Here is a 21885-nt window from a genome sequence, read left to right as displayed (position 1 = left end):
AGGTGAGTAGTTCAGGTACTTTAGTCAACTTGACTCCTGTTTTCATGGTGACAACAGAGCAAAGTGCTGTCAGATATGCCAAAGAAGTCCATAGTATGTCGCAAGAGACATAGGTAATCCCCACCTTGAAGATGTGTAGCTTCCATTGCAGTGAAGCCATTCTTCCTGGTATACAACTAAAATTGCTTCCTTTTGTCATCATGCAAATTGCGAGTAGATCTATGTAGAGCTCAGGTGATTGCTTACACCACTTGTGTAGAATATCCTCGATGTTTTAGGCAAACTTGATATGATCAACACGTAAAGTTGGAACAATGTTGGATTGCTGTGTGCCTGTCGTTTGCACTAACAGTAGCAGGCCTTGATTACTGCTTTCATCTCCAGGTGGTTGATACGTTGAGATTCCTACTGCAACCTCGTTGTTCAAGTACCTCAGTCTTGTAGTAACACAGGGATGATGTAGACCGGCTCTAACAAATACATTCCTGTGCAGACATTTGACTGGTGAGTCGAGATGTCCGACGTCATAAACCAGCCAGGACATGAAACTGTGACTCAGGAACCGCAGTCACAGATGTAGTTGGTAGGCGTCTTCTGGTCATATCCTGACGTGACGTGAGCAGACCAAGCAGACATTGTCACTGTCATAGTGGTAATGGAGCAGTGATTGAAATAATTTTTCAACTCAACCTGACAGCCGGGCTGTTGGCCCATAAATGTTGCCTGCCCATCTTGAAAGTTGCCTGCCCACCTTTAAGTAACCCTCTCTTTGATTGGTTCTTATTGAACAATGTTTCTACAGATATCCATAGCGTAGCTTACTAAGCCAGCCAGTTTTGCTATCTTCACTGGCTGAAGAAGTGTCCATGTATAATTATGGAATATGCTCGTAGCTTTCATTCATCTGTCTTAAATAAAAATATGACATGACAATTAAAATGGAATGGACGTCCTGACAGCGAACTGAAAGTAGGTCAACCTTAAAAATTTCAACCAGACAATCGGGCTGGTGGAGAGAATTTCCAGGCAGTCTGACTCACAATTTACCGGCCACGGGCAGTTGGGCAGTTGGGCAGGCCGTTATTTCGATCACTGTAACGGAGAGAGCAGAACTTGCTCTAACATCGACTTGAAATTTGACCCACTGAACCTCTGGGACAGCAATGTATTTCAATGCAGTGATGAATCAAATCCCTAGGAATTTAGATTCACATCTGAGCTGAGTTAGTAGCCTGATAGTGAATTCCAATTGTAGACTGAGTTGACTTCTCTCATGATGAGCTTGAATGTCATGAAGATGCATCATTCTTCGACTTCAGATCGTCAATAAAAAACACTGTACATTATGAGCGTGTTGACAAGCGAAGGAAGTCTATTTATAGCTGGCTGGCTGCCAAGCAGAAACTGTCATTCATTGCTGCAAGCCTCCTTATAGGCAACGTTGAGTCTGCTGTTAGAAGACCTTTATGCCTCCTGAAAAATCAAATGATCCTGTAAACTGCTAATCTAGTTTGTAAAGGACGTCTTTCCAACATTGAAAAAACTGTAAACAACTGTTGACAACTTCCAGACACTAGAACAATAACACAACATTCTGCGCAGAGCTGTGCCTCTCAGGGACCAATCAGATTCTAGAAATGACGTCACCTGTGTAATAGTAAACTGATCATCCGGAAAACTTGTGCCAATGGCGATACTCTTGCCATCATTCGGGTTTGTCTGTAACCATTCTATTTGGCTTGTCCGGAGATACACAAGTGAGCATGTATACAGTAAAAGGGTGCGAAATCTCCCATCGCTTAGAGCTGATATAGACAGACTGTCCTCCAGGTAGATGCGTCGGTATTTTTCCACCGAAGATAATACTGTCATTATTATGGCATCAGCCAGTTTGTGTGGTTGATCCCTGGTGTAAACAACATGAGTCGGCACTCTTGTGATTGGAGGTGTAGGATGTAATCGTCGTTGCGAAGTTCCCAATTTTTCCAGTAGATTTGAAGACATCCACTCACTTGAGGCGGTTGTACAGGAACGGCTTGGGGTGGAAGACTCCACCCTCATTGTCAGGGTTCCTGAACATGGAGATGAGAGTCTCACTGATGGCTCTAGACAGGGCTAGTCCGAAAAAAGTATGTCTCATAGTGGTGTCTAGCTGAGCAAGACGCTTGTCATCTATCTTGTCAAAGTGATGATATCGTCATTCTTTATCCTATAAGTGTTAGCTTCATTTGAGTCCTTGGATGGCGAGACTAAGTCCAAGCCATTCGTGATCCACGAGATGACGATTAGCAATATCTGTCTCCATCCTTCCACAAGCGACTGTGAGATGCAGGATCAATGTCCTTAGAGTAAGAAGCATTCAACGAATGCCGATGATCCTTACTATGTGAGGCTGCTGACAAAGTCTGTGTAGATTGACGACTGTCGCATTGGTCCAGGAACAGTGATGATGTAGTTGGGGGCAATCTAGATGAAGGCGAAATTTGTCTTTGCAGGCTGACATTCTGCCCTTGTGTAGACTAAACGGCAGCTCATCGCAGATGTGTTGTTCCTGAAAAGAGATGATCTCATCACTGAAAGACTTCTTAGCTGTCGTACTATGTTGGGGACAACTTCATCTTAGACGATGACTAAGACTTGAGATGACCCCATCTCCGTTGAAGTTCTCTTCTGGGGTCTAGGGGACGACTCACTGGAATCATGACACAGTCCCAGAGGAATGCCAGACTGGTCGCTAGAATAATGAATTTCAGCAGTTAGCAACATATGGTTACTCAAGGCCAAATCAGTCATTTTAGACATAACTAAGGAAAGCCAACGTTGTCTGTCCCTCGCACGAATAGAATGAACATACAAAAGAAATTCTGAATCAGGTAGACTGCTACAAAATTTACAGTGAGCAGTGGAAGAACAAACGGGCTTACACGCCAAACAAACTAAATGCGGGTCAACCGCTGACAGACGTAATCAACATTGAAAACATGATTTCAACAAATGGGACTAAGTCTTAGTTTGTCGAAATTACATGCTGTATAAATACCAAATAATAACAAATTTAACAAAACATGATATATGCACATAAGCCAAACACCGCATACGATATAATTTTAGTTAAAGAAACAAAATAAATAAAAAACTTATCAACATATCAGGAACCCATGATGCCCCCAGCCGATCTCGTCAGGCGATGAGGAGAGAATAAAAAGCATGGCAGGTCATGTGTCATGCGCTTGCTCCTCTTCAGAGTCCTGTGCCAGAAAATTACTACTTGGCAATGGCGAGCGACTGATTGTGCTCCATGCTGGTTGCAAGAGTCAAGGATTCCTACCTGGCTGCTCCCTAGTGTTCAAGGCAAAATCTAAAGGCAATCAAGACTATCATACCGAAATGAATGGGATGGTTTTCTTAGAATGTGTACAAAATCAATTGGTACCAGCACTGCCCCCCCCAAAAGTCTGACTGTCATGGATAACGCTCCATATCATGGCGTTCAAGTACCTAATACAAAGGCCCCAACATCTAACAGTAAGAAGTGGGACATGATAGAATGGTTGCAAAACAAAGCAATATTGTATCCAGAAAAAGCAACCAAACCTGTTCTGTATGACATCATAAAGTCAAACAAAACCACATCTGTCTTTAAGGTTGATGAGTACCTTACAGAACAAGGTCATTCAGTTTTGCGATTGCCACCCTATCATTGCGATTTAAACCCAATAGAACTCATTTGGGGTACCATGAAATCGGATGCTGGCAGGCAAAATGGAGCATTCAAACCTCAGGATGGACAGACAATTGTTTAACAATAGACACCATCACGCAGGAAATATGACAAAAATGCATTGAGAAAGTTGAGAATGAAATTGAGAGACATTATTGGGAACAAAGTGGACTGGGCCATGCCACCATCAAGCCAGCTGTATTTGAATACAAATTCTAGAGCACGAAAAAAATATGAAAGAGATGACCAGTTCAGTGTTCAATAGTCTTTTTGTATTACATTGGCAACATTCCATTTGAGTCACGTGATGTTTGTGTTGGGCTTTTCACGTGAGCAGACAATGGTCCGCATGTGAAGGTGTGAGCTTTATTTTAAAAGTTATGATCACATTTATGAAGGTTCTCAAAGTGCACTGCGTTTTAGGGTAGAATTTTAGTACTTCGACAGAATTTTAGGTCACAGGTTCCATGAATGCTGGATATTTCAAACATTTTGTGTTCCAATTGTAACAGAGTGAGTGAGTTTAGTTTTACGCTGCACTCAGCGTTAATTCAGCTTGCTGTGGGATATATATTCCTCATCTAATAACAATGAGTTTTTAAAACGTTTCCTTATAGGTCACATGCAACGTAAAACACAACTTCAGATTCTGGAACCTTTTGGTATGCACTTACCGAAACAAATCATCAAAAATGCCAATTCAACCTATAAAGTTGAAAAAAAATGTGATGAAAAAAAAAGCCAGCGAAATCGGAGTTCAAACGTTTCACTAAATTCCCCCCAGCGCTGGGGGGAAAACTGGTTTCGACAGCTGTGCTGCGCTGCGCCCATAACGCATGCGCAGTGAATAGGTTCACGGAGCTTGAAACAGTATGCATGCCCAGCGTCTGAAGTCGTGAGCAGTAGTCTAATCTTGGTTGTGTACACAAACAAGTAAATAATCCACTCGTTACGTCAAAAAATTTGTTGATTGTGGTAAGCAGTCTCTGTCACAGAGAAAGCTCAGTGTCTGGTTTATTCACACCTATATGTCTGTCTGCCTGTCTGCTAAAGACAACATGCAGTACACAGCTTCAATCATTGACCACGTGCAATTTGAACTTAACACCTATCAGACTATACAACATAAAGAAAATAAGTTGATTTATGACTCGTGCACCTGAGTCCCGTCTCTGTCACATTATGTAATTAGGCATGTGTGATACACATGACATGTTTTTAGGTCTGTGGGTTGCAAACAAACTACATTCATTTTTTTTCGGATGACTGGATCTGACGGAAACTGGTGCAAACACTTGTCAGTTTCAAGTCATGCTTTGTACTTGGACGAATGACAGATTCCAGCCACACAGTAGTTTACCATCTATACTGACATGATTTTTTATTCGATCGAGCGCAAATTCAGAGAACATGTATTTTGAAAACCCAACATCTCTACATACATTCTTCATGGACTTCTTTTAGTGTATATGATTTTGTTTGTACACAAAAAGAAGTTGTTATCCATAAAGAATCTTACTTTCTTTTGACTCGCTATACTTCTAAAATGCAGATAAAAAAGATCATCGCTCTGTACACACAATGAACCCTCAGCATATCAGCAAATGAAACAGCCAATCGGAAACCGTCGTTACACTTGAGTGCACATCCACTGGGTTCGGCCTTCCGAGGGCTTCATTTCGGGGGAAGTAAGCCCAAGTACAAAATATTGCACTTTTGAATCGCGACTGTACGCTTATAATTTTGTTTATTTGTTTTTTTAAAAGCAGCAATGTATATTATATGTCATGAATAAGTGATAAATGTGTTTTAATTATGTTTGATTTTTTTGTTGTATGTGACCTTTAAAGGGGCACTAATGCGGAGCAATTTCCGTGGACTGGTGTAAACTTTTGTTATTGCTTTTCTCCCGTGAGTACCCGGATGATATCCCAGAATTCGTGACTGGTTCGTGACCTCTGCTGCGCAGTCCGTAGGCGCAACTGATAGTTTAATTATAGACAGATCAACTGAGGTGAAGTCATTTTTTACTTCATTACAAATGTATTATGAAAACAAATGAAACACTTTGAAGGTTAATCATCTGCCAGTGATAGAAATGGTAAAAAACTATTAGGACGGAAAAATAACGAAGCCAAAGTACGTCTCTATATTTTTCCTCATAACCCTAATTAGTTTATTGTCATATTTGTATGATTCTGAAAATTAACAAAAGAACACACGATCTGCTTATACTCATAGTAAATTTCTAACATAACAGCAACATTTATACATTGTATAGATTGCCAATGTGGATCCTATTTCACACACATACGCGATCTAGTGTCTGTTTTCTGTCATACAGATTCTGCTGAATGCTACAATAAATACATTAAAACAAAATGCAAATACTGAATGTAAAACAGACTAATTTTATAGCAACAATGTCAGGCTACTACCTTGTTCAGGAGTTGGCGATATGTATGAGTTCTGTGTATATAAGTATAACGTGCCTGTGTGTATGTCAAAAGTACTAACGCTTACCAGATACATTTGATCTGAGCTTCAATTGAAATTAAGTAGAGTTATTTGCTGAAACACCTTTTATAGGCCTATGAATCTATCTGACAACTAACTGAAAATGCGAAAAAGTTAAAGGTTTTTGTGTCTTCTGTAGTGGATACGTTGATTTATAGAATTAAGTTCATCAACAAGCAAAGGCCGAAGTGTATCAGGCAATATCCCTTCTGTTTTAAGCGTGGGGCCTCCGATGAGTGTCCACGCCTAAAACAGTGTGGATATTTACCGATGCAGCGAGGAAACCATGATTGTAACTTATAATTACTTATACTATATTTTCGGTCGAGCTCCCGTATTCTTTCAATATTATAAATAAATTTACATACATGTGAATGTATTTCAAGATCAAGATCAATTAAATAATCTATTTCCTTGCATCTTTCTCCTTTCCACCCTCATTATCTCTGCTTGAACATGTAACACGTGAAATTCATTCCAGGCCGCGAGTAAACAAATCGGGAGCGTCTCGCCAGGTACTCGTGCGATATGCTGGTGTCATTTGAAGTAATTAATCACAAATGGCATTGTGTTGACACTGAAATTGATAAAAGAGCATGCGATCTGCTTATACTTATAGTAAATTTCAAACATGACTGTAACATTTAAACATTGTATAGACTGCCAACGTGGATCCTATTTTTCACACACCCTATGCGCGATCTTGTGTATGTTTTCTGTCATATAGATTCTGCTGGATGCTACGGCTAAATTAAAACAAAATGCAAATAATGAATTTAAAACAGACCAATGTTATAGCAACAATGCCAGGCTACTACCTTGTTCAGGAATGTATCCATCAATATCCACACGAAAGAACGATATTCCATTCATCTGCAGCTGGTAAATAATCCTGCTCTGTGTCGCGTGTCTTACAACTGTCTCATTTGCGAAAAAGTAACACATCGTTTCACGTCTTTCGTTGGTGAAAACCAGATAAACCTCTCATTGGTCTCCCAAGATAGCACACCTGGCAACTAATTGTATGATGTCCACTATTCTAAGTAATTTAGTTAACCAATAACGAGCAATCAATCAATCAACGCAAGGGTGATTAATTCTTTGAAGGGAGGATGTTGTTTTTGCACTCACACTTTACGACAGGGTGTTGTCATCTACACACTCTGCCTTTTGACAAATCCGCTAGAAGATAAAAGTAATTAATCAATCAGTGTGTTATCGGTTAATCCTTTGATCGATGTTTGCTTTTGTAACTCGGCTGATAAAACCTCTTGCATCACTTACATGCACATATTACATAACATACAATACATCTGCCATTACAGACCTTAATTTATAATGTTGAGTATTTACTCCAGACAGGAGATATGCCAAATGGGAACCTTTGTTGAGTACCTGAAGTGGTGTTACTACTAATTATACCTGTTAAAAAATCATTAAGGGAATGATGACAAATAACACGTGTATTTACACCATCAAGCGCGAGTTACAGCAAGGAAGATGTAATCTCTGTGTCGCATGCAGCCTGAAAAGACTTGTGGGCCGAAACTGTTTTGAGGATACCAACGGAATTTCGTTATATAAGGAATATACACTGGCATTTGCTGTGTACCTTGGTAAATAGGTGAAATAAGGGGTTTTTTACGTAAGAAAATTTTCAGATTTCTCTACCAAAGGCAAAGTCATCTTTTTTTGTTTACGAATTCAAATAAATCAACTTTGTGTTTTTATTATCATAAACAAGAAACCATTGTAGCTACCATAGTTACGGAAATTTACGTATGATATTTGCTATCACAGCTCAACCAACACTCAAAACTACCTAAATATAAAGCTTTGCAATCTTCCGTACTGAAACAAATGGCTTGCTACGTGCCTGTAGACATCATATTTTGATGTAACATGATTAAATATCGAGGTTAAAAACGCAGAAATAGGATCAAATTGGATCAGTAACTATACCATCCAAGCATCCTAAAAGTACTACACTGCTGGGATATTTGGTTACGATCGGACAAGGAATACCATGGATATTTTTAAACAAATGGCATATGATGGGCATCCGGCCTCCTGACTGTTTAGGTGAAAAAATTCCGCTGATATGGACAGGAGCCCATTTCCTTTGTCCATCACGGTCGAAGGAGCGGGCGCTGACCAAATTGCTGTTTGGTTTCGTAATTAGACCGTTGGCGAGAAACATTATTCGCTCCGCATCAGTGCCCCTTTAAGTGTATCTTATCATACAGAAACACATATCCAACACATAAAACACGGTAAGAACGTTACTTTAAATCTTAAAATTTAGAGGCGATGCAGGAGGAAGTCTTTCCTGCATACCTCACTCTAAATATACATTCAATAAACATGATAAACTAGAACAAGTATAAAAAACAATCAATGAACTTATTTCTGTATTGGAATATTACACACGGGAAAGATTCCCTGGAGCATGAGAAAAGTGGGGGATACGAGGGGAACTCATGGCCCAGTTGGCGCTTCAATCTCACTGTATACAAGAAATTACGTGAAAATGAGATGCCCCGAAAACATGGTTCCCCGAAAACATGATACGGCAGGGTATCAGAGGAAACAAATTTTGGTGGGATAAGGTAAACATGGTGGTAACTTAGCTACAGAATTAAGCGGTGAAGGTATTCTATAATCGCACCTACACCACCTGTAAAACACAAATTAAATAATTACTGCTCTATGGACTGGGATGTCCGTCTTCAAACTGATGTCTTTCTTTCGCATATGGGTTTCCCAGTTTCGCAAATCTTTCAAAAACTCCTGAACATCATGTTGATTTTCTCGTAGTTGATACTGCAAATCAACCATATTTTCTTCGTGCTTGGTGACTGACATACTTTTCAATAAGTCAAATATGCTGGCTCTGCTCGACAACGAAAAGTGTAGATAAACAAAACGTGCTTTCTTGTTGAAACAACTCACATGGCTGCCGCCATCTTGACCGTCACGTGACTTACGTTGCCAACACGAGGCTGCGCCTGAAGTTCGGCGTGCGACTCGATTTTTTAGAGGTAGTCCATGAGGTGTTGTTATGTACCCTGTGTTCGGACGCCTATTATTTTCGGACAGCCATTTTACTCGCGCTATAACGAGAGATGTGACGTCATCAAAGGTGCCGACAGTACAGGTTTCACTTCGTCTGTCACTATGTCAAAATGTTTCGAGTAAAACTTCCTAACGTAAGTACAATACCAAAATTATTGAGAATGTACCTCATTTGATCCCTAGATACTTTCTGTAAGGACATGAACAATTTAAAACATCTGCATGTGATTAACAACGCGTGTGAAAATCTGAGGGGTGCGTCGTCTGCTATGTTGACAAACCATACTGATGGTTACACAACACCAAATGTTTTCCCATAGACTTCTATAATAACCTTTAAAAAATATCCAGGCTATCAACAGCCATTCCATGTACATATGGGCACAGTCTGGCCTCTAAGCTACAATAAAACACTAGTTGTGGCCAACTTGTCGGCCACATTTGCCAAGCACCGGAAGCGGAACACATCAACCCCCAGCTCCGCACCGAATGTCACTACTTCAAAATATATGTAAATACATAAGCATAACCCATGGTGATAAAAATGACAGCACTAAATACTTAAAATTCTGGTCAGTTTTAATAACAGGGTGGATGTGCTTTTAAAACACATACACATCTTACACTATTTCATCCAATCACCGCTGTCACAGGCCTCTGCCCGTTGAGTTGGTCCTGGGGCAGCATGTGATATTGATATAGTGTAGTGGAACCTGAAAGTCCCATGACACTAAAGGGAGGAAACTCTGTGAAAAATTTAAATGCATGGAATGTCAGTAAGGTCATCTCTTGTCCTGATTTTTAGGGCTCCTTGCTGCTAAGCAGGAGACCTATTGTAATCGTTCGTGTTTTTATTATTATTATTATTATTATTTATTATTCCGCCAGATTTTGTACCAGAGCTACAAAGAGCACCACAAGATTTTGTTTTTCAGGGTCGCCAAAGCAACAGAATGTGAAATCCAAATGACTTGATTTTTATAGCATCATTAGGCACATGCAAGGGGATGCTATGTGCAAAATCTCAACTCTGTACATTGAATAGTTCCGGAGATAATGGATAGACAGTATTAGACGCCAGACTAATTTGTCAACAAATCTAGCCAGCCTATATGATACAGCGGATCTGGGCAAAGCAGAAACACTTATTCCTTTTGGCTTATATGCAATAACAGTTGTGTCTTAGCTCGTGAAAGAAAGTGTGATTTCTTGTGACGGACCGGCTAAATAACCTTGAAGTCGTGACCTTGGTGACCTTCACCATTACATAACATTTTTTGCATACTATCAATATCTGGAGTCAAAACCCCTAAAAACCTGAAATCTAATTAGGGTTCCTTGCTGCTAAGCAGGAGACCTATTGTAATCGTTTGTGTTTTTATTATTTGTTATTATTTTTTTTACAGATTAAAAATTGAAATGCAGCAGAGAGGGTTCAGGTGATCATTATTATTAGGGCTCCTTGCTGCTAAGCAGGACACCTATTGTAATCGTTCGTGTTTTTACTTTGTCTCTAGGCACCTCCCTATGCACTTACATCATTGTTTAAATGCATCGTTTTGACGGCGATACACACTGCATTAGCTAAAAAGAAGAGAAAGCATTTGAGACGTGCCCCAAGTGAAAGGAAAGAGTGCGGAGCAGATTTACTAATATTTCTGCTTAGACCGCTTTAAATATCTATCGAAAGTGCTTGCTTCTATGTACACATCACCATGAACAATACTAGCCATCAAAATCCCCAAGTTTCTGCATATTAAGAGAATAGGCACTTCTTTATATCACTGACGGCCCATGAATATGCGGCGGAATGTGCCAAAAGTTGACGCAGCATTTAACGTTTAAGTCTTGGAAAGAGCACGAAAATCTGAAGGAAAACAGGAGGACAATTACGGCCGCTCCTTGAAACATGTGTCTCACAGGACCGCACACCAGCACTCACTATTGTCTATAAGTTCACTCGTTTCGTTCAAAGTTGGCGATATGTATGAGTTCTGTGTATATAAGTATAACGTGCCTGTGTGTATGTCAAAAGTACTAACGCTTACCAGATACATTTGATCTGAGCTTCAATTGAAATTAAGTAGAGTTATTTGCTGAAACACCTTTTATAGGCCTATGAATCTATCTGACAACTAACTGAAAATGCGAAAAAGTTAAAGGTTTTTGTGTGTTCTGTAGTGGATACGTTGATTTATAGAATTAAGTTCATCAACAAGCAAAGGCCGAAGTGTATCAGTCAATATCCCTTCTGTTTTAAGCGTGGGGCCTCCGATGAGTGTCCACGCCTAAAACAGTGTGGATATTTACCGATGCAGCGAGGAAACCATGATTGTAACTTATAATTACTTATACTATATTTTCGGTCGAGCTCCCGTATTCTTTCAATATTATAAATAAATTTACATACATGTGAATGTATTTCAAGATCAAGATCAATTAAAAAATCTATTTCCTTGCATCTTTCTCCTTTCCACCCTCATTATCTCTGCTTGAACATGTAACACGTGAAATTCATTCCAGGCCGCGAGTAAACAAATCGGGAGCGTCTCGCCAGGTACTCGTGTGATATGCTGGTGTCATTTGAAGTAATTAATCACAAATGGCATTGTGTTGACACTGAAATTGATAAAAGAGCACGCGATCTGCTTATACTTATAGTAAATTTCAAACATGACTGTAACATTTAAACATTGTATAGACTGCCAACGTGGATCCTATTTTTCACACACACCCTATGCGCGATCTTGTGTATGTTTTCTGTCATATAGATTCTGCTGGATGCTACGGCTAAATTAAAACAAAATGCAAATAATGAATTTAAAACAGACCAATGTTATAGCAACAATGCCAGGCTACTACCTTGTTCAGGAATGTATCCATCAATATCCACACGAAAGAACGATATTCCATTCATCTGCAGCTGGTAAATAATCCTGCTCTGTGTCGCGTGTCTTACAACTGTCTCATTTGCGAAAAAGTAACACATCGTTTCACGTCTTTCGTTGGTGAAAACCAGATAAACCTCTCATTGGTCTCCCAAGATAGCACACCTGGCAACTAATTGTATGATGTCCACTATTCTAAGTAATTTAGTTAACCAATAACGAGCAATCAATCAATCAACGCAAGGGTGATTAATTCTTTGAAGGGAGGATGTTGTTTTTGCACTCACACTTTACGACAGGGTGTTGTCATCTACACACTCTGCCTTTTGACAAATCCGCTAGAAGATAAAATTAATTAATCAATCAGTTTGTTATCGGTTAATCCTTTGATCGATGTTTGCTTTTGTAACTCGGCTGATAAAACCTCTTGCATCACTTACATGCACATATTACATAACATACAATACATTTGCCATTACAGACCTTAATTTATAATGTTGAGTATTTACTCCAGACAGGAGATATGCCAAATGGGAACCTTTGTTGAGTACCCGAAGTGGTGTTACTACTAATTATACCTGTTAAAAAATCATTAAGGGAATGATGACAAATAACACGTGTATTTACACCATCAAGCGCGAGTTACAGCAAGGAAGATGTAATCTCTGTGTCGCATGCAGCCTGAAAAGACTTATGGGCCGAAACTGTTTTGAGGATACCAACGGAATTTCGTTATATAAGGAATACACACTGGCATTTGCTGTGTACCTTGGTAAATAGGTGAAATAAGGGGTTTTTTACGTAAGAAAATTTTCAGATTTCTCTACCAAAGGCAAAGTCATCTTTTTTTGTTTACGAATTCAAATAAATCAACTTTGTGTTTTTATTATCATAAACAAGAAACCATTGTAGCTACCATAGTTACGGAAATTTACGTATGATATTTGCTATCACAGCTCAACCAACACTCAAAACTACCTAAATATAAAGCTTTGCAATCTTCCGTACTGAAACAAATGGCTTGCTACGTGCCTGTAGACATCATATTTTGATGTAACATGATTAAATATCGAGGTTAAAAACGCAGAAATAGGATCAAATTGGATCAGTAACTATACCATCCAAGCATCCTAAAAGTACTACACTGCTGGGATATTTGGTTACGATCGGACAAGGAATACCATGGATATTTTTAAACAAATGGCATATGATGGGCATCCGGCCTCCTGACTGTTTAGGTGAAAAAATTCCGCTGATATGGACAGGAGCCCATTTCCTTTGTCCATCACGGTCGAAGGAGCGGGCGCTGACCAAATTGCTGTTTGGTTTCGTAATTAGACCGTTGGCGAGAAACATTATTCGCTCCGCATCAGTGCCCCTTTAAGTGTATCTTATCATACAGAAACACATATCCAACACATAAAACACGGTAAGAACGTTACTTTAAATCTTAAAATTTAGAGGCGATGCAGGAGGAAGTCTTTCCTGCATACCTCACTCTAAATATACATTCAATAAACATGATAAACTAGAACAAGTATAAAAAACAATCAATGAACTTATTTCTGTATTGGAATATTACACACGGGAAAGATTCCCTGGAGCATGAGAAAAGTGGGGGATACGAGGGGAACTCATGGCCCAGTTGGCGCTTCAATCTCACTGTATACAAGAAATTACGTGAAAATGAGATGCCCCGAAAACATGGTTCCCCGAAAACATGATACGGCAGGGTATCAGAGGAAACAAATTTTGGTGGGATAAGGTAAACATGGTGGTAACTTAGCTACAGAATTAAGTGGTGAAGGTATTCTATAACCGCACCTACACCACCTGTAAAACACAAATTAAATAATTACTGCTCTATGGACTGGGATGTCCGTCTTCAAACTGATGTCTTTCTTTCGCATATGGGTTTCCCAGTTTCGCAAATCTTTCAAAAACTCCTGAACATCATGTTGATTTTCTCGTAGTTGATACTGCAAATCAACCATATTTTCTTCGTGCTTGGTGACTGACATACTTTTCAATAAGTCAAATATGCTGGCTCTGCTCAACAACGAAAAGTGTAGATAAACAAAACGTGCTTTCTTGTTGAAACAACTCACATGGCTGCCGCCATCTTGACCGTCACGTGACTTACGTTGCCAACACGAGGCTGCGCCTGAAGTTCGGCGTGCGACTCGATTTTTTAGAGGTAGTCCATGAGGTGTTGTTATGTACCCTGTGTTCGGACGCCTATTATTTTCGGACAGCCATTTTACTCGCGCTATAACGAGAGATGTGACGTCATCAAAGGTGCCGACAGTACAGGTTTCACTTCGTCTGTCACTATGTCAAAATGTTTCGAGTAAAACTTCCTAACGTAAGTACAATACCAAAATTATTGAGAATGTACCTCATTTGATCCCTAGATACTTTCTGTAAGGACATGAACAATTTAAAACATCTGCATGTGATTAACAACGCGTGTGAAAATCTGAGGGGTGTGTCGTCTGCTATGTTGACAAACCATACTGATGGTTACACAACACCAAATGTTTTCCCATAGACTTCTATAATAACCTTTAAAAAATATCCAGGCTATCAACAGCCATTCCATGTACATATGGGCACAGTCTGGCCTCTAAGCTACAATAAAACACTAGTTGTGGCCAACTTGTCGGCCACATTTGCCAAGCACCGGAAGCGGAACACATCAACCCCCAGCTCCGCACCGAATGTCACTACTTCAAAATATATGTAAATACATAAGCATAACCCATGGTGATAAAAATGACAGCACTAAATACTTAAAATTCTGGTCAGTTTTAATAACAGGGTGGATGTGCTTTTAAAACACATACACATCTTACACTATTTCATCCAATCACCGCTGTCACAGGCCTCTGCCCGTTGAGTTGGTCCTGGGGCAGCATGTGATATTGATATAGTGTAGTGGAACCTGAAAGTCCCATGACACTAAAGGGAGGAAACTCTGTGAAAAATTTAAATGCATGGAATGTCAGTAAGGTCATCTCTTGTCCTGATTTTTAGGGCTCCTTGCTGCTAAGCAGGAGACACTTATTCCTTTTGGCTTATATGCAATAACAGTTGTGTCTTAGCTCGTGAAAGAAAGTGTGATTTCTTGTGACGGACCGGCTAAATAACCTTGAAGTCGTGACCTTGGTGACCTTCACCATTACATAACATTTTTTGCATACTATCAATATCTGGAGTCAAAACCCCTAAAAACCTGAAATCTAATTAGGGTTCCTTGCTGCTAAGCAGGAGACCTATTGTAATCGTTTGTGTTTTTATTATTTGTTATTATTTTTTTTACAGATTAAAAATTGAAATGCAGCAGAGAGGGTTCAGGTGATCATTATTATTAGGGCTCCTTGCTGCTAAGCAGGACACCTATTGTAATCGTTCGTGTTTTTACTTTGTCTCTAGGCACCTCCCTATGCACTTACATCATTGTTTAAATGCATCGTTTTGACGGCGATACACACTGCATTAGCTAAAAAGAAGAGAAAGCATTTGAGACGTGCCCCAAGTGAAAGGAAAGAGTGCGGAGCAGATTTACTAATATTTCTGCTTAGACCGCTTTAAATATCTATCGAAAGTGCTTGCTTCTATGTACACATCACCATGAACAATACTAGCCATCAAAATCCCCAAGTTTCTGGATATTAAGAGAATAGGCACTTCTTTATATCACTGACGGCCCATGAATATGCGGCGGAATGTGCCAAAAGTTGACGCAGCATTTAACGTTTAAGTCTTGGAAAGAGCACGAAAATCTGAAGGAAAACAGGAGGACAATTACGGCCGCTCCTTGAAACATGTGTCTCACAGGACCGCACACCAGCACTCACTATTGTCTATAAGTTCACTCGTTTCGTTCAAAGTTGGCGATATGTATGAGTTCTGTGTATATAAGTATAACGTGCCTGTGTGTATGTCAAAAGTACTAACGCTTACCAGATACATTTGATCTGAGCTTCAATTGAAATTAAGTAGAGTTATTTGCTGAAACACCTTTTATAGGCCTATGAATCTATCTGACAACTAACTGAAAATGCGAAAAAGTTAAAGGTTTTTGTGTGTTCTGTAGTGGATACGTTGATTTATAGAATTAAGTTCATCAACAAGCAAAGGCCGAAGTGTATCAGTCAATATCCCTTCTGTTTTAAGCGTGGGGCCTCCGATGAGTGTCCACGCCTAAAACAGTGTGGATATTTACCGATGCAGCGAGGAAACCATGATTGTAACTTATAATTACTTATACTATATTTTCGGTCGAGCTCCCGTATTCTTTCAATATTATAAATAAATTTACATACATGTGAATGTATTTCAAGATCAAGATCAATTAAAAAATCTATTTCCTTGCATCTTTCTCCTTTCCACCCTCATTATCTCTGCTTGAACATGTAACACGTGAAATTCATTCCAGGCCGCGAGTAAACAAATCGGGAGCGTCTCGCCAGGTACTCGTGTGATATGCTGGTGTCATTTGAAGTAATTAATCACAAATGGCATTGTGTTGACACTGAAATTGATAAAAGAGCACGCGATCTGCTTATACTTATAGTAAATTTCAAACATGACTGTAACATTTAAACATTGTATAGACTGCCAACGTGGATCCTATTTTTCACACACACCCTATGCGCGATCTTGTGTATGTTTTCTGTCATATAGATTCTGCTGGATGCTACGGCTAAATTAAAACAAAATGCAAATAATGAATTTAAAACAGACCAATGTTATAGCAACAATGCCAGGCTACTACCTTGTTCAGGAATGTATCCATCAATATCCACACGAAAGAACGATATTCCATTCATCTGCAGCTGGTAAATAATCCTGCTCTGTGTCGCGTGTCTTACAACTGTCTCATTTGCGAAAAAGTAACACATCGTTTCACGTCTTTCGTTGGTGAAAACCAGATAAACCTCTCATTGGTCTCCCAAGATAGCACACCTGGCAACTAATTGTATGATGTCCACTATTCTAAGTAATTTAGTTAACCAATAACGAGCAATCAATCAATCAACGCAAGGGTGATTAATTCTTTGAAGGGAGGATGTTGTTTTTGCACTCACACTTTACGACAGGGTGTTGTCATCTACACACTCTGCCTTTTGACAAATCCGCTAGAAGATAAAATTAATTAATCAATCAGTTTGTTATCGGTTAATCCTTTGATCGATGTTTGCTTTTGTAACTCGGCTGATAAAACCTCTTGCATCACTTACATGCACATATTACATAACATACAATACATTTGCCATTACAGACCTTAATTTATAATGTTGAGTATTTACTCCAGACAGGAGATATGCCAAATGGGAACCTTTGTTGAGTACCCGAAGTGGTGTTACTACTAATTATACCTGTTAAAAAATCATTAAGGGAATGATGACAAATAACACGTGTATTTACACCATCAAGCGCGAGTTACAGCAAGGAAGATGTAATCTCTGTGTCGCATGCAGCCTGAAAAGACTTATGGGCCGAAACTGTTTTGAGGATACCAACGGAATTTCGTTATATAAGGAATACACACTGGCATTTGCTGTGTACCTTGGTAAATAGGTGAAATAAGGGGTTTTTTACGTAAGAAAATTTTCAGATTTCTCTACCAAAGGCAAAGTCATCTTTTTTTGTTTACGAATTCAAATAAATCAACTTTGTGTTTTTATTATCATAAACAAGAAACCATTGTAGCTACCATAGTTACGGAAATTTACGTATGATATTTGCTATCACAGCTCAACCAACACTCAAAACTACCTAAATATAAAGCTTTGCAATCTTCCGTACTGAAACAAATGGCTTGCTACGTGCCTGTAGACATCATATTTTGATGTAACATGATTAAATATCGAGGTTAAAAACGCAGAAATAGGATCAAATTGGATCAGTAACTATACCATCCAAGCATCCTAAAAGTACTACACTGCTGGGATATTTGGTTACGATCGGACAAGGAATACCATGGATATTTTTAAACAAATGGCGTATGATGGGCATCCGGCCTCCTGACTGTTTAGGTGAAAAAATTCCGCTGATATGGACAGGAGCCCATTTCCTTTGTCCATCACGGTCGAAGGAGCGGGCGCTGACCAAATTGCTGTTTGGTTTCGTAATTAGACCGTTGGCGAGAAACATTATTCGCTCCGCATCAGTGCCCCTTTAAGTGTATCTTATCATACAGAAACACATATCCAACACATAAAACACGGTAAGAACGTTACTTTAAATCTTAAAATTTAGAGGCGATGCAGGAGGAAGTCTTTCCTGCATACCTCACTCTAAATATACATTCAATAAACATGATAAACTAGAACAAGTATAAAAAACAATCAATGAACTTATTTCTGTATTGGAATATTACACACGGGAAAGATTCCCTGGAGCATGAGAAAAGTGGGGGATACGAGGGGAACTCATGGCCCAGTTGGCGCTTCAATCTCACTGTATACAAGAAATTACGTGAAAATGAGATGCCCCGAAAACATGGTTCCCCGAAAACATGATACGGCAGGGTATCAGAGGAAACAAATTTTGGTGGGATAAGGTAAACATGGTGGTAACTTAGCTACAGAATTAAGTGGTGAAGGTATTCTATAATCGCACCTACACCACCTGTAAAACACAAATTAAATAATTACTGCTCTATGGACTGGGATGTCCGTCTTCAAACTGATGTCTTTCTTTCGCATATGGGTTTCCCAGTTTCGCAAATCTTTCAAAAACTCCTGAACATCATGTTGATTTTCTCGTAGTTGATACTGCAAATCAACCATATTTTCTTCGTGCTTGGTGACTGACATACTTTTCAATAAGTCAAATATGCTGGCTCTGCTCGACAACGAAAAGTGTAGATAAACAAAACGTGCTTTCTTGTTGAAACAACTCACATGGCTGCCGCCATCTTGACCGTCACGTGACTTACGTTGCCAACACGAGGCTGCGCCTGAAGTTCGGCGTGCGACTCGATTTTTTAGAGGTAGTCCATGAGGTGTTGTTATGTACCCTGTGTTCGGACGCCTTTTTTTTTCGGACAGCCATTTTACTCGCGCTATAACGAGAGATGTGACGTCATCAAAGGTGCCGACAGTACAGGTTTCACTTCGTCTGTCACTATGTCAAAATGTTTCGAGTAAAACTTCCTAACGTAAGTACAATACCAAAATTATTGAGAATGTACCTCATTTGATCCCTAGATACTTTCTGTAAGGACATGAACAATTTAAAACATCTGCATGTGATTAACAACGCGTGTGAAAATCTGAGGGGTGCGTCGTCTGCTATGTTGACAAACCATACTGATGGTTACACAACACCAAATGTTTTCCCATAGACTTCTATAATAACCTTTAAAAAATATCCAGGCTATCAACAGCCATTCCATGTACATATGGGCACAGTCTGGCCTCTAAGCTACAATAAAACACTAGTTGTGGCCAACTTGTCGGCCACATTTGCCAAGCACCGGAAGCGGAACACATCAACCCCCAGCTCCGCACCGAATGTCACTACTTCAAAATATATGTAAATACATAAGCATAACCCATGGTGATAAAAATGACAGCACTAAATACTTAAAATTCTGGTCAGTTTTAATAACAGGGTGGATGTGCTTTTAAAACACATACACATCTTACACTATTTCATCCAATCACCGCTGTCACAGGCCTCTGCCCGTTGAGTTGGTCCTGGGAAACATGTGATATTGATATAGTGTAGTGGAACCTGAAAGTCCCATGACACTAAAGGGAGGAAACTCTGTGAAAAATTTAAATGCATGGAATGTCAGTAAGGTCATCTCTTGTCCTGATTTTTAGGGCTCCTTGCTGCTAAGCAGGAGACCTATTGTAATCGTTCGTGTTTTTATTATTATTATTATTATTATTTATTATTCCGCCAGATTTTGTACCAGAGCTACAAAGAGCACCACAAGATTTTGTTTTTCAGGGTCGCCAAAGCAACAGAATGTGAAATCCAAATGACTTGATTTTTATAGCATCATTAGGCACATGCAAGGGGATGCTATGTGCAAAATCTCAACTCTGTACATTGAATAGTTCCGGAGATAATGGATAGACAGTATTAGACGCCAGACTAATTTGTCAACAAATCTAGCCAGCCTATATGATACAGCGGATCTGGGCAAAGCAGAAACACTTATTCCTTTTGGCTTATATGCAATAACAGTTGTGTCTTAGCTCGTGAAAGAAAGTGTGATTTCTTGTGACGGACCGGCTAAATAACCTTGAAGTCGTGACCTTGGTGACCTTCACCATTACATAACATTTTTTGCATACTATCAATATCTGGAGTCAAAACCCCTAAAAACCTGAAATCTAATTAGGGTTCCTTGCTGCTAAGCAGGAGACCTATTGTAATCGTTTGTGTTTTTATTATTTGTTATTATTTTTTTTACAGATTAAAAATTGAAATGCAGCAGAGAGGGTTCAGGTGATCATTATTATTAGGGCTCCTTGCTGCTAAGCAGGACACCTATTGTAATCGTTCATGTTTTTACTTTGTCTCTAGGCACCTCCCTATGCACTTACATCATTGTTTAAATGCATCGTTTTGACGGCGATACACACTGCATTAGCTAAAAAGAAGAGAAAGCATTTGAGACGTGCCCCAAGTGAAAGGAAAGAGTGCGGAGCAGATTTACTAATATTTCTGCTTAGACCGCTTTAAATATCTATCGAAAGTGCTTGCTTCTATGTACACATCACCATGAACAATACTAGCCATCAAAATCCCCAAGTTTCTGCATATTAAGAGAATAGGCACTTCTTTATATCACTGACGGCCCATGAATATGCGGCGGAATGTGCCAAAAGTTGACGCAGCATTTAACGTTTAAGTCTTGGAAAGAGCACGAAAATCTGAAGGAAAACAGGAGGACAATTACGGCCGCTCCTTGAAACATGTGTCTCACAGGACCGCACACCAGCACTCACTATTGTCTATAAGTTCACTCGTTTCGTTCAAAGTTGGCGATATGTATGAGTTCTGTGTATATAAGTATAACGTGCCTGTGTGTATGTCAAAAGTACTAACGCTTACCAGATACATTTGATCTGAGCTTCAATTGAAATTAAGTAGAGTTATTTGCTGAAACACCTTTTATAGGCCTATGAATCTATCTGACAACTAACTGAAAATGCGAAAAAGTTAAAGGTTTTTGTGTGTTCTGTAGTGGATACGTTGATTTATAGAATTAAGTTCATCAACAAGCAAAGGCCGAAGTGTATCAGTCAATATCCCTTCTGTTTTAAGCGTGGGGCCTCCGATGAGTGTCCACGCCTAAAACAGTGTGGATATTTACCGATGCAGCGAGGAAACCATGATTGTAACTTATAATTACTTATACTATATTTTCGGTCGAGCTCCCGTATTCTTTCAATATTATAAATAAATTTACATACATGTGAATGTATTTCAAGATCAAGATCAATTAAAAAATCTATTTCCTTGCATCTTTCTCCTTTCCACCCTCATTATCTCTGCTTGAACATGTAACACGTGAAATTCATTCCAGGCCGCGAGTAAACAAATCGGGAGCGTCTCGCCAGGTACTCGTGTGATATGCTGGTGTCATTTGAAGTAATTAATCACAAATGGCATTGTGTTGACACTGAAATTGATAAAAGAGCACGCGATCTG

General features: G+C 39.3%; 1 protein-coding gene across 2 annotated transcripts in view; it reads right to left on the bottom strand.

Annotated features, from left to right (window-relative positions):
• LOC137296914 (RNA polymerase II-associated protein 3-like) overlaps positions 1-9782 on the bottom strand; it is a 166732-nt gene extending 156950 nt beyond the window's left edge. The window contains exon 1 of one of the 2 annotated variants that reach the window (XM_067828813.1): positions 9648-9782. Coding sequence is in view for 1 of the 2 variants with exons in the window: in XM_067828811.1 (XP_067684912.1) it covers positions 8942-9103 (162 nt within the window). In the remaining variant the exon portion in view is untranslated. Of the gene's footprint in view, positions 1-8941; positions 9223-9647 lie in introns of those variants that run through there. The other variant, XM_067828811.1, reaches the window with a different exon arrangement.
• Between the last annotated feature and the right edge of the window lie 12103 nt (positions 9783-21885).

Source organism: Haliotis asinina, chromosome 9 (genome assembly GCF_037392515.1).
Source record: "Haliotis asinina isolate JCU_RB_2024 chromosome 9, JCU_Hal_asi_v2, whole genome shotgun sequence".
Classification (NCBI taxonomy): Eukaryota; Metazoa; Mollusca; class Gastropoda; order Lepetellida; family Haliotidae; genus Haliotis; species Haliotis asinina.
This window is presented reverse-complemented; position numbering and strand designations above follow the sequence as displayed.